The 13,263-nt window shown below is 50.6% G+C and overlaps 1 protein-coding gene across 6 annotated transcripts in view; it reads left to right on the forward strand.

Moving 5' to 3' along the window:
• TDRD7 (tudor domain containing 7) overlaps window positions 1-13,097 on the forward strand; it is a 71,613-nt gene extending 58,516 nt beyond the window's left edge. For 5 of the 6 annotated variants that reach the window (XM_051856279.3, XM_089318637.1, XM_089318636.1 and 2 more), the window contains 4 exons: window positions 977-1,087; window positions 3,561-4,063; window positions 6,243-6,403; window positions 12,632-13,097. In XM_051856279.3, the coding sequence (XP_051712239.3) occupies window positions 977-1,087; window positions 3,561-4,063; window positions 6,243-6,403; window positions 12,632-12,852 (996 nt within the window). In that variant the 3' untranslated portion in view covers window positions 12,853-13,097. Of the gene's footprint in view, window positions 1-976; window positions 1,088-3,560; window positions 4,064-6,242; window positions 6,404-7,615; window positions 7,798-12,631 lie in introns of those variants that run through there. The other variant, XM_070054746.2, reaches the window with a different exon arrangement.
• Window positions 13,098-13,263: the final 166 nt, after the last annotated feature.

The following is a 13,263-nucleotide window of genomic DNA, read 5'->3' on the forward strand; positions in this document are numbered from 1 at the left end:
AGCCTACTACACCATGCGCCAGCCCCGCTAGTATTTCTTTTGGCCAAGTGGAAAATCCAGCACCACTGAGCAGTGCCTTGTGGGGCAGCACTCCCAGGGGCTTCCAGCCTTCTCTCCTCCCCAGTGCACCTGCCCCATATGCCCAGCCTGCTCCCTGCAGGGATTAGCAGGTGCTCTCTGCCTCTGAATGGCCTCCTCCCCACATTCTGCAGCCTGGAGGAAGAGGGCGGGCCAGGGGGAAGGGCCCAGGGAGGAAAGGGAATCCTGGAAGTAGGTTTCACCTCCTCTGCCAATGGCCTCCGTCCATCCCAAGGCTTCCGCAGGCTGAAGGGAGCCCCTGAGGTCAGCTTTGCTCCCCTCAGTAGCCCTTCTACAGAAGTGTAGTGGCAGGGGCCAGTGTGTGGGGCAGTGTGGCTTCCAGGTGCGTCTGGAGTTCAGCTTGTCTCGCCCTTCCCAGTCCTCCCGTCACAGCTTCAGAAGGTGAGCACAAGTGCCCGGCACCTGCAGGGGCTCAGGCAATGCTGAGTGAAGCACACAGGGCTCCAGGAACGCCTTTTGCAACAGGACTCGGCTTTCTTCGAATAACAGCTCGTTTGTCAAGTGCGGCTTAGAGGGAAGGCCTGGATGTGGAGCCCGGCCCTGTCTTTGCAGCTTTATGATCTTGCGCACGTTATTCCCTGAACCACCGCGCCAGCTGCTGGATGAGGCCACACAGAAGCATCACAGGGAGAGGAGCGCAGGAAGGGCCTGGCACACCCATTGGCTTGTCATAGGGTTAGGGACAGTGGGAGCACTGTGAACAGAGCCAGGAGCACAGCAGGTGCTCAGCCCGCGGGCTGTGACGATCTCTGTCAGCCCCACTGTCGCTGTCGCATGCTCTGTCTTGTTGTGGCAGGTGTGACTTGTGGGAAAGCAGTGTTGACGTTCCTTATAATTACGTATTTTAAGTTGCTGTGTTCACTTGTGCACTTTTCAGGCCATCAAGTGCTGCTTAGCAGATATCCCACAGTCGATTGGCATGTGGACACCAGACGCCGTGCTCTGGTTGAGAGACTCTGTCTTGAATTGCTCGGACTGTAGCATTAAGGTGAGTTATCTTATTCCTGCTGGTCGGTGGGTTTCAGGAAAAGAATTGTATCTCACTGCAACCTGATGCTTCCGCATCTGACACATTGTTATATTTAAGACGTTGGTTACATGTGGAGTGTAGACACTTCATGGCTTAGTTTTTCTCTTTGTTTTGTTTAAGACATTATCCTTTGTCTCCTTAGAGTTACAGAGAGAGAAGGAGGAGCAGAGAGAGAGAGGGAGAGCTCTTCCATCCGCTGGTTCACTCCCCAATTGGCCGCAACGGCCAGAGCTGCACCGATCCGAAGCCAGGAGCCAGGAGCTTCTTCTAGGTCTCCTATGAGGGTGCAGGAGCCCAAGGACTTGGGCCATCTTCTACTGCTTTCCCAGGCCATAGCAGAAAGCTGGATCGGAAGTGGAGCAGGCGGGTCTCAGTGGGATGCCGGCACTGCAGGTGGCGGCTTTACCCACTACACCACAGCACCAGCCCCTCCAGGATTATTTTTAAGCACTTTATGTTAATGTTTCTGTTATTAACAAGGTGGCATGGTGGGTCGGCTGCTCCTGCTTTGCTTCATGATAAGGAGTTGAGTCCCCACGAAGGGGCCACGTACCTCTTGATAAATGTTCCTAACGATCTTTTAAAAGTCCTTTATTTCTTTTTTTCCTCCTAACATAGAATGGGTTATAAAGAAATTATTTGTTGATAATCTTGGTTTTCGCATCTTTCCCCTGAAGCTTTTTTTACTCTGCTTTACTGATTTCACTAGCTCAGTCTTGTCTTTTATCAACTTTTGCAGCCTCCAGTCAAAAACCTCGCTCATGCTTCCAAGAACAGAGACGTGGTTTTTTCTCGTTGTTTACTAACACAGGTAGTGGGATCATTTTATGTAAACATTAGCATGAAGCATCCTTGCGAAGTACCTTCATACAGATCAATCCAGCCGACATGGATTTTCCACCCCTCTCGGGTTTAGAGTGCACAGTGACACAATTATGGCCAAGTTTGTTTATTTGGTTGTTACAGGGTAATGAATTTTGCTTTCCCAGGTACTCTTTCAGCATCTGAAGGCAGAGTATTGGCAGAAATACTTTTTAATGATTAGCTTTTAAGATGGCACTTCTAGATCATCAATGTAGAGCCGGCAGTCGGTATCTCACTGCACTTCAAAGCGCTGTTAGGATAGATTTGTCTGACGAGGAAGCTTTTTAAGTCAGTTACTGGAGGTGAGTGCCTTGCTTGGGGCCACCTCCCCCCACACCTGTGTTCCTGCCTTTCCTCTCCAGCCCTGTTTCATAAAAGGCAGAGAGGGCTGGAGATGTCTCATTTTTGTGATAGCCGAGATACACCAGAGGGGCCGAGAGCGGTCAGCAGCCCCAGGCCATGTCCCCAGCCATGGTGTTCTGGCAGGAGGGGCCGAGGGAGCTGGGTGGCCGTCAGAAGGCGGTCTGGGCGAGAGGTGTGCCGCTGTAACCGCAGCCGGCTCACTGGTGCTTTCCGCCCCTTTTCTGGCCAGGGCTCTCACCCACCGTGCGATTGGGCAGGCAGACGTGTGCTAGGACCACGCAAGGATCTGGGCCGGAGGTCTCGGGGGTATGGTGGGTGTCAGAGCTTTCTCCTCCCCTTCCGGGTTGAGGGGCCCCAGCCCTCTGCAGAACGCTTAGAGGACTGCCTGCTATCATGGGGATCACTTCTTGTCGGCGCTGGGTGATGTGTGCGTGAGGATCCCTCATACTATCCCTTCTGCTCTGAGTGTTGGGAAGTGTCATTAATAAGACAGATTTTAGTCACGACATATAGAATGACTTCCTTTCTCTAAGTGATGATGGCATGTAGGATGTTAGGAGGTTTTCTCCGAGGCTTCAGGATTGGTAGGTGTTTTGTTTCATGAGGTGGTCACTGTGTGCCGAGACTGTTCCACATAGGAGCCTGTTTGTTGCTAAGCTGTGATGGATGATTCACCTTACCTTAAATAAAATGTGCTTTAGTGAGGTGTTTTTTTTTTTTACAAAATACAATATTTTAATATTTAAGGTTAATATTATACCTGCCTTCCCGCATTAATGTGAGGGGTGGGTGTTTGGCCTAGCAGTTAGGCTGCGGGTTAAGATGCCCCTGTCCTGTATCAGGTTTGCTACCTGGGTCTCACCGGATTCATCTGCTGCCAGTGCAGACCCCGGGAGACAGCTGAAGGTCTGGATTTGGTTTCTGCTCCTGGCTTCAGCCCAGCCCAGTCCCAGCCGCTGTAGGCATTTGGGGTGTGAACCAGTGAACGGAAGCGCGCTCGCTCTCTCTCTCTCTCTCTCTCTCTCTCTTTCAGATAGGTAGACAAATTTTTTATTGAAGTATAGAAACTTTATTGTTTTTCGGAAACAAGATACCCATGTTATTAAAAAACAATATTTCTTAAAGGTGACCTCAAAAGATAAGTAGATTTTTTTAAAGGCAGTGGAACTTGAATCTCTTGAACGACTCTTTGTGTTTTGCACAGGTCACAAAAGTGGATGAAGCCAGAGGGATTGCCTATGTCTATTTATTCACCCCGAAGAACTTCCCCGACCCTCACCGCAGTATTAACCGGCAGATCACAAACGCAGACTTGTGGAAGCATCAGAAGGATGTGTTCCTGAGCGCCGTGTCCAGCACCGCCGGCGTTGCCAGCAACAGGAACAGCAGCCAGCCCACCCCGGGCAGCACCGGAGAGAGTTTCAAAAAGAGCCTTGTAGACATTATCAAGAAGTCTGTGGTAGAGTGCACCAGCCCCTTCTCGGTGGAGGAGCTGCCGCCACCCGTGCACCTGTCCAAGCCCGGGGAGCACATGGATGTGTATGTGCCGGTGGCTTGTCACCCAGGCTACTTTGTCATCCAGCCCTGGCAGGAGATTCACAAGCTGGAGGTCCTGATGGAAGAGATGATTCTGTATTACAGCGTGTCCGAGGAGCGCCACGTGGCTGTGGAAAAGGACCAAGTGTATGCCGCGAAGGTGGAAAATAAGTAGGTCGCTGGGCGAGGCATTGCGCCCTGCTCCTGGGGAAGCGTGCGCAGTGGGGCCTGGGGACCTGCAGCTGTGCACGTGGGCGTTGTGAATCTCAGACGAGACCCGTGAACTGTGCAGTCTGTTAAGACTTAAAATGATGTCATTCATTCAGAAGTCTAGTGACCATATTCCTTTTAAAGCTTATATACCTAAATGAAGGTTTGAATGTTTTTTCCTGTTTTCAATGTTAGGAAAATATTTTTTTATTCAGAAAATGACTAGGTTTTTTTCCTTAGTTTAAAAAGAAAATGTTTTTTGTAAAAGTTTTAGAAAATTGAAAGAAGCATAAAACATTAAAATCAGGGAGGCAGGAGTTTGGTCTCACCATTAAGATGATGGTTGGGACACCACTTGCATCCCATGTAAGAGTTCCTGGGTTCAACTCTACTGCTGATGCCGGTTTCCTACTAACGTGCACCTTGGGAGGCAGCTGGTGTGGCTCAGATCCTCAAGTCCCTGCCACTCACATCGGAGACCCGGACTGAGTTCTTAGCTCCTGGGCTCGGCCTGGCCCAGCCCCAGCTGTTGTGCACATTTAGGGAGTAAGCTAGTGGATGGGAGCTCTCGCGCGCTCGCGCGCTCGCGCTCGCGCTCTCGCGCGCTCTCTCTCTCTCTCTCTCTCTCTCTCTCTCTCGCCCTCCCGCCCTCCCTCTCTCCCTCTCCCCCTCTCCCCCTCTCGCCCTCCCGCCCTCCCTCTCCCCCTCTCCCCCTCTCGCCCTCTCCCCCTCCCTCTCCCCCTCTCGCCCTCTCTCCCTCCCTCCCTCCCTTCCTCTCTCTCTCCTTTTGTCTCTCTGCCTCTGAGAACAAAATGAGAAATTAAAATCAACCACCCAGACATAATGCTTGTTAAAAAAGTATGTGTTCCTTCCAACTTTTTTAGGCACATTTGTATGTTGGTGTATTATTATATAGAATGTTGTGCCTGTCTTTCCTCCGCTAACACTGTGCTGTGGACATCTGTCTGTGTGATAGGATTTCTTTTGAATGTGGGCCTGGTGGCCCTCACATGGAGAGTTCTTGTTTACTGGTGGTTCTCTTTTTCTCTGTGGGGTTTTTCCTCCCAGATTTGTCACTGTTATAAATAATGGTGAACGTAAACGTTGGTTTGAATCCCTGGTTATTCGCTTGTGAAACTGATTCCTGCCAGGGCAGTGACTTACTGAAAGCTGACAGGATTCTTGGCAGTGCTGCCGCTGCTGCCCGCAGTCCCCGTTCTGTGGCCTCGGGCCTGCAGGAAGCCCTCGTCTGTTCTCTGAGATCTGGAGGCAGAGTCCACCTCCGTAGCTGCTTCCCTGGGGCCTGTTAGGAATAACTTCCTTCCCCTGGTGTGGAAGTACTTTCCCATCACGTGGTGGCAGCTGTGGTCTGGGTACGAAGTCTCGGCTTTACTCACTCTGAGGATGGTGATGTGGACCCAGCGGGGAAGCGTATTCCTGTAGACCTCTTCCCGGTGCCTAGAATTCAGGCCCTGACCCGTGCTCCCATGCCTCCCCCAACCTCCCCCATCCTCCCCTGCCCACTCTGCTTTAGGTGGCAGGTTGGATTTTGTGTGTTTGTTGTTTTTTGTGTCTCAGTGAACTCGTAATTCAAAACTTCTTGATCTCTCCCCGACCTGCCTTCCTGGTCTGACTTTGTCTGCTGCCCTCCCACATTCCACCTGCTCAGCTGTCCTGGAGTGTTTGCTGTAAGCCACCACACCCTCTCGAACCTTCTGTGCTTCCAAAGCTTTTCTTTAGCCCTAGGCTAGGCCGTCCTGCCTCTCTCCTTGAAGGCACAATCCAAACCTGTACCATGTACATGCAGCTGCCCTCCATCTGCCTAGGGGGAAGGGATCCCCTGGCCTTGTCCTACTCACGCCCTGCAGCATCTGTGCCATTCTGTGTGAGGGTGGTTTGTGTGTCAGCTCCAGGAGGCCCAGAGAAGTCTCTTGAGTGAGCAGATTCTATCAGATGAGCCAGGGGCAAAGGAGGGAAGAGTTAACCTTTGGAAAAAGAAGCAGGGATTACTGCAAAAACATTGACTGTTAGGTTTTGGTGACCATCACTTGCATTCGTCTTTATTATAAAGTGCTGCTGAACCTTACAGCAGGTGTTGACTGTGTGTGTTCTCTTCCTCTTCAATCCAATGCACACCCAGGTGGCACAGGGTGCTTTTAAAAGGGATCCTGACCAATGGCCTGGTGTCCGTGTACGAGCTGGACTACGGCAAGCACGAACTAGTCAACATAAGGAAAGTGCAGCCCCTGGTGGACATGTTCCGGAAGCTGCCGTTCCAAGCCGTCACAGCTCAGCTGGCGGGTAAGTCTGTGGAGTCTGAGCTCGTGCTGCGCCTGAGCTGATGTCATGGTTTGTCCCTGACGAGGGCCGAGTCAGTGGCCTATCGAGTTTAATTGCAACAATGACACTCTAGATGTAATGAAAATAGTCTTGAACAGTCTGCTGTACCATTCTGTCCACTGCCTCTGGGTTCCCGACTCCATTCTGTCTCTGGTTTCTTGCATGACTGCATTTCTTTTTTTTTAAAGATTTATTTTTATTTTTTATTTATACTTATATTTATTTATTTGAAAGACAGAGTTACAGAGAGGTAGAGACAGAGAGAGAGAGCTCTTCCATCCGCTGGTTCACTCCCCACATGGCTGTAATGGCCGCAACTGTGCCAATCCGAAACCACGAGCCAGGAACTTCTTTCAGGTCTCCCACTTGGGTGCAGGGGCCCAAGGACCTGGGCCATCTTCTACTGCTTTCCCAGGCCATAAGCAGAGAGCTGGATGGGAAGTGGAGCAGCCAGGACTTGAACCGGTGCCCATATGAGAGGCCGGCGCTTCCGGCCAAGGCTTTAACCCGCTGCTCCACAACGCCTGCCCCAAGGACTGCATTTCTAAATGCTGTGATCTTAGTACAGGCACAATGTTGCATTCTGCTTGTTTTAATTTAGTATTCTTTACTTTTTTGAAAGATTTATTTATTTATTTATCTGAGAGGCAGAGTTACAGACAGAAAGAGTGAGAGGCAAAAAGAGGTCTTCCATCCGCTGGTTCACTCCCCAGGTGGCCGCAATGACCGGAGCTAGGCTGATCTGAAGCCAGGAATCAGGAGCTTCTTCTAGGTCTCCTATGAGGGTGCAGGGGCCCAAGGACTTAGGCCATCTTCTACTGCTTTCCCAGGCCACAGCAGAGAGCTGGGTCAGAAGTGGAGCAGCTGGATCGTGAGCTGGCGCCCATATGGGATACTGGTGCCTTAGCGGAGGCACCTGTCATTCATTCCTCCTCCTGCTTTAACTGCATTTCCCTTAGAGATAAACCTACATAGTTGAATGCATTGCTGCTGTCATTATTTTGAACAAACTCTAATCTACAGATCTGTTAATAAGAAAAATTAAAGTTTTTCATTTTACCTATTTGCTCATTCTCTCCTCTGATGTTCTTCCTCTCTACGTAGATCCAAGTTCTGACCTTTGTAGTTTTCCTTCTCTCTGAAGAACGTCTTGTCACGTCTCTCCCACGGCAGGTCTGCTGGCTGCTGGCGCCACGCTCCTCCCACTCTGGTTTCCTTGTCTGAGCGTCCTTGTCTCTTCTCCTTTGGAAGGGGGAGTGCGGGGGGCAGAATGCAGTCGGGGAAGTTTCCGCTCTGCCTTCCCCCTCCCTGCTTGCATGCTTTCTGGAGGTAATTCTTAGCTTTTTTTTTTTTTTTTAAGATTTATTTATGTATTTGAAAGGCAGAGTTACAGAGAGGCGGGGGGGGGGGGGGTCTTCCATCTGCTGGTTCACTCCCCAATTGGCCGCAATGGCCAGAGCTGCGCCAATCTGAAGCCAGGAGCCAGGGGCTTCCTCTGGGTCTCCCATGTGAGTACAGGGGCCTAAGGACTTGGGCCATCTTCCACTGCTTTCCCAGGCCATAGCAGTGAGCTAGATCAGAAGTGGAGCAGCCAGGACTTGAACCAGTGCCCTTATGGGAGGCTGGCACTGCAGGCAGTGGATTTACCTGCTATGCCACAGCACTAGCCCCATAATTCTTATCATTACTCCTCTATAATTAGGGTGCTTTTCCTCCTCTGGCATCTTTCAGGGCGTTTCTCTACCTCTGATTTTCCAGAGTTGGGGATGATTCGCATAGGTGTATTTTGGGGGGCGTTTGTGCCCCAGTTGGTGTCGGAGCCTCCTGGCCTGTGCGTTGTGTCTGACTTCAGTCAGGGAGAATGGTCAGGCACTCCTGCTTCAGACGTTGCTGCTGTCTTCCTGTCCTTCGGATGGGCCCATTTCCAGTGTCCGTTTCTGATTCTGGCGGGCTTTGTCCTCCGGCTCCCGAGTTCTGCCCGCTCCTGCTGGTGCGTGCCTCAGCCAGATCCAGCCCATCGGTGAACCCGTCAGGACGGCCGCGCCCCTGGTAATGCTGTCCGTGGTGGCTAGTATTTCTTTTTGGTTTGTTCTTAGAATCTCCACCTTTCTGCTTCTTGCATTCTGTCTGTGTTCCCCATGGAAGCCCTCAGCGTACTTTCGCAGTGCTCTGCAGCATTTCTGCCGTAACTGACTGACTGTGGTGCTTGTTCAGTCTCCTCAAACCATGTGTGTTTTTGGTTTGTTTTGATTTTGCTTTTCCTGCCACTTCCAGTTTTCTGTAGTTGTTAGTGATGGTGGAAGGCTGGATGTGGTGTCCTGGGTAGAAGAAACTCTGGTAAAGGGGCCTTGGGTTGCACAGGACGAGGTGTGTGCGGGCGTTGGGGTGGGGTGCAGGGGTTCTGACGTCCCACAGGAGGGTCTCAGTCCTCGGTGGGCCTGTGCCTCCTGGACCAGGAGCCTCTCCTGTACTGAGGTTTTCCCCCTTAGAAAGGGAAAACTGGGGGCCGGCGCTGTGGCATAGTGGGTTAATGCCCTGGCCTGAAGCGCCAGCATCCCATATGGCCGCCAGTTCTAGTCCCAGCTGCTCCTCTTCCAATCTAGCTCTCTGCTGTGACCTGGGAAAGCAGTAGAAGATGGCCCAAGTCCTTGGGCCCCTGCACCCATGTGGGAGACCCAGAGGAAGCTCCTGGCTTCAGACGGGTGCAGCTTGGATCCGTGCAGCTCCAACCATTGTGGCCAATTAGGGAGTGAACCATCAGATGGAAGACTTCTCTCTCGCTCTCGCTCTCTCTCTGCCTCTCCTCTCTCTCTGTAGCTCTGACTTTCAAATAAATAAAATAAATCTTAAAAAAAAAAAAAAGAAAGAAAGAAAGGGCAAGCTGGCTAGAAGGGAATGGAATTGGGCGTTTCCCTCCACCCAGGTAGATTAATTTGTCTCTGGTAAAACTCCAGCAGGTCAGGCTCTGGTAAAATGTTTCTCCTAAGGGCAGGACTTGTTAAGAACAGAGAGCTTCAAGTACTTCAAAAATGTTCCCTTTATGTCTCCTCCTGCTGGAGGCAGCAACGGATTTTTCTTGGATATTCACTATGCGAACCTGGAGGTCATGCCTGAGGCACTGAAGCTCTTAGAAGTCGGTGGTGCCCGTGCATGGTGTGCGGGCTTGTGCACGTGCGTACATGCACTGAGGGGGGGGGGGTGTCTCTCTGACCTCAGACTTATCCCCATGAGCCTCTGGCAGTTCCTCAGTTACCATTTAGGTCCCTGCCCATTGATTCCATTAAATTCTTTGCTAGGAGGTTTAGGGACCGTTTCGCTAATTACAGATCAGCAAAGAGCAGCCTAGAGCAGTGAGCGTTCTGCCCGAGGTCCCACAGCCTCCAGCCCACTGCTCTGCCTCTGTCCCTTCCCCTCTACTTCCTGCTCAGAATGGAAAGTGTGATTTGAAGTCAGAAGGCCTGGGTCCCGTCACGTCACTTCTCAGCCTACCCCATAATTATTAGTAAAGTGACAGGTTAATGCCCATCCTGCTTATGCCTCCAAACTAATGTGTGAGTCAGAGAGAGTAAACATGGAACCACTTGTAAATGATGCACAGCGCGGATCCCCGACACTTTCCTGACTCTTGTTTCTAGAGATAGGTTTTTTGTGTGTGGGTTTTGTTTTGTTTTGTTTTGTTTTTTTGACAGGCAGAGTGGACAGTGAGAGAGAGAGAGAGAGAAAGGTTGGTTCACCCCACAATGGCCGCTGCGGCCGGCGCACCGCGCTGATCCAAAGCCAGGAGCCAGGTGTTTCTCCTGGTCTCCCATGCAGGTGCAGGCCCAAGGACCTGGGCCATCCTCCACTGCCTTCCCGGGCCACAGCAGAGAGCTGGACTGGAAGAGGAACAACTGGGACAGAATCCAGTGCCCCAACCGGGACTAGAACCTGGGGTGCCGGCACCGCAGGCAGAGGATTAGTCTAGTGAGCCGCGGCGCCAGCCTCTAAAGATAGTATTGATGAAGGGCCCGTTGTGTCCTCAGTTCTTTTTCTAGATGCATCTCTGCCAAGGCTTCTTTCTTTTTTTAATTTTTTTTATTTTTAAGATTTATTTACTTATTTGAGAGGTGGAGTTACAGAGAGGGAGAGACAGAAAGAGAGAGGCTTCCACCTGCTGGTTCACCCTCCAAGTGGCTACAATGGCCAGAGCTGGGCCAGACTAAAGCCAGGAGCCAAGAGTTTCATCTGGGTTTCCCACATAGGTGCAGGGGCCCAAGCACTTGGGCCATCCTCCATTGCTTTCCCAGCTACATCAGCAGAGAGCTGGATCAGAAGTGGAGCAGCTGGGACTCAAACTGGTGCCCATAAGGGATGCCGGCTTAGCTTGCTGTGCCCCAGCACTGGTCCTGAGGCTTCTTTCTTGTACTGACTTCGTCCTACATTAAAAACCTCTCAGTAGATTGGATTACTCATTCTGAAGGAAGCCCCGCCCCTTTTTAATTAATGAAAACACATTCACTGGAACTTTCCAAGAGGTGTGTGGTGGAGAGTCCATCCTTCTTGCCCCGACACAGGCATCCACTGCAGAGGGGAGTGGTGTGGACTGACGTTTCATGGAGTCACCTGTTGCGACATGGCCGCAAGAGCCGTCACTTGGCTACATTAGTTCACATTCAGCCGGGCCTTTTGAGCTCACTCTCTTTGATGGGGTTGGGGGAGAGTCCCAGGTGACTGAGTCAGATGCCTTTAAGATTCTCCAGGAACCTTGGGCCCACCCTCTCCACTCACAGGCGAGAGTCCTGGATGTTTGCCTCCCAGGGTTCCCGGGAAGCTGTTGCTTCAGCACCTCCAGCCTTGTCGTGGCCTTTGCGTCCACACAGCATGGCTCTCGTGCCATTCCCTGGATCCTCCAAGGGAGGGGCCACACTGTGAACCCCGCTCTTCTCTGACTGAGGACGCTCTCCAACCACCAGGACTTAAAGGTCGTCAGGACTGCTGGAGCTAAAACAAGAAATCCTGAGCAACCGAAGAAGTCGGCTCACTCTGTCTAGAAAACAAGACTTCTAAAACTTCCACACCTCATTCCCTTGGGCATTCAGTTCATAATTTGTCCAATCTAGTATATGTGGACGTAATTTATATTAGTTTAGTAGTACTTCTAAGAATTTTTTTCTTTTCTCAATTTTGTTTTAAAATCTAAGCATTTTCTAACTTGTCCCCTCAAGTCCCAAATTCATAGAAATTTAGAGATGCACAGGGCTCCAACTTCATCTGGTCCAGGCAGTTTCTTTTAGAACAGATAGACTGAAGACTGAGTGTTCACCTGATTGGCCCAAGAGCCCACCCCCCGATAGGGGAGGAGCTGGGCCGAGCAGCCGAGTCCCCTGACTTCAGTCTAGTGCTTTCTCCGTGGTGGTGTGTGTGTATGATTTCTGAGCAATTACACTGTAAGTGAATCATGTGATTCTTCTTTCTTTTACTATATTTGACCCATTGGAAAAAGCCAAGTCTTTAATTAACAAAAAACCATAAATATCATGGATATTATTTTTCCTGGCTATCTCAGTGATTAATTTCTATATGCTTGACATATGGGAAATGAACAGTCATTCTGACCTCAATTTATAACAACATTCGATCTTAAATGAGCACGTATCTGTGGGTCAAAGTTTCCAGCAGTGACTGCATTCAGAGAGAGAAACTGTATACTGGGTGGTTTTTAAGATTGCTGGGCAGGGCCAGCACTGTAGCTTAGTGGGCAAAGCTGCCACCTGCCTTGCTGGCATCCCATATGGGCACTGGTTCGAGTCCCAGCTACACCATTACTAATTCACTTCCCTGCTAATGGCTTGGGAAAAGCAGCAGAAGATGGCCCAAGTGTTTGGGCCTGTGCACCATGTGGGAGACCCAGAGGAAGCTCCTGGCTCCTGGCTTTGGCCTGGCCTAGTGCTGGCCTTCGTGGCCATCTAGGGAGTAAACCAAAGGATGGAAGATCCTTCTGTCTCTGTCTTTCCCTCTCTTTGTAACTCTTTCAAAATAAATAACCACATCTTAAAAAAAAAGATTGCTGGGCAGCTGTTGATGAGTTCAGGCAGACCTGCCCCGGGCTGCATAAGAACTCTGGGACGGGTTAAATGGCAGCCCACTGTGATGAGCCAGAGAAGGACTCCCGTGACAGCTCACTGCCTCCTCTTCTCCCTTGTCTCCCAGGAGTGAAGTGCAGCCAGTGGTCGGAGGAGGCGTCCATGGTGTTCCGGAACCACGTGGAGAAGAAGCCTCTGGTGGCCTTGGTGCAGACGGTCATCGAGCACACCCACCCTTGGGACCGGAAAGTGGTGGTCTATCTAGTAGACACCTCGCTGCCCGACACGGACATCTGGATTCATGATTTTATGTCAGAGTATCTGGTAGAGCTTTCAAAAATTAATTAATCACTGCTTCTGAGACCTTGACAACTAATTCAGGTTTTTTAGCAATAACAAAATGTAGTAGCTTTTAAAAAAATCATATTTCTGCTACATGGCTCTGACTGCTTGCTGTGGGGGATTGAAAGAATATGCATATGCTTGTTTGATGGAAGATATTTAACAAGTTTTGTTTAACAGAGTTGGCTTTTCAAAGAAAATTGCACTTGAATTATTACTATAATACTAGAATAAAAATGTTTATCAGTATAGAGCCTGCCTCCGTTGTAATTTCTAGGCTCCGTGGTCAGGAGACGAGTTTCCTCTCTCACTGAGGTTGTGTGCCCTGCAGTGCTGGGTCAGCCGCCAGCGCCACAGCTGCACTGTCCCCTGAGGTGAACCCCTCGCTGCCAATTCCTAGTGACTTCTCGCTGCCCA

The sequence above is a fragment of the Oryctolagus cuniculus genome, chromosome 1, assembly GCF_051225735.1.
Source record: "Oryctolagus cuniculus isolate XC-2025 breed Fujian yellow rabbit chromosome 1, ASM5122573v1, whole genome shotgun sequence".
In the NCBI taxonomy this organism is placed as follows: Eukaryota; Metazoa; Chordata; class Mammalia; order Lagomorpha; family Leporidae; genus Oryctolagus; species Oryctolagus cuniculus.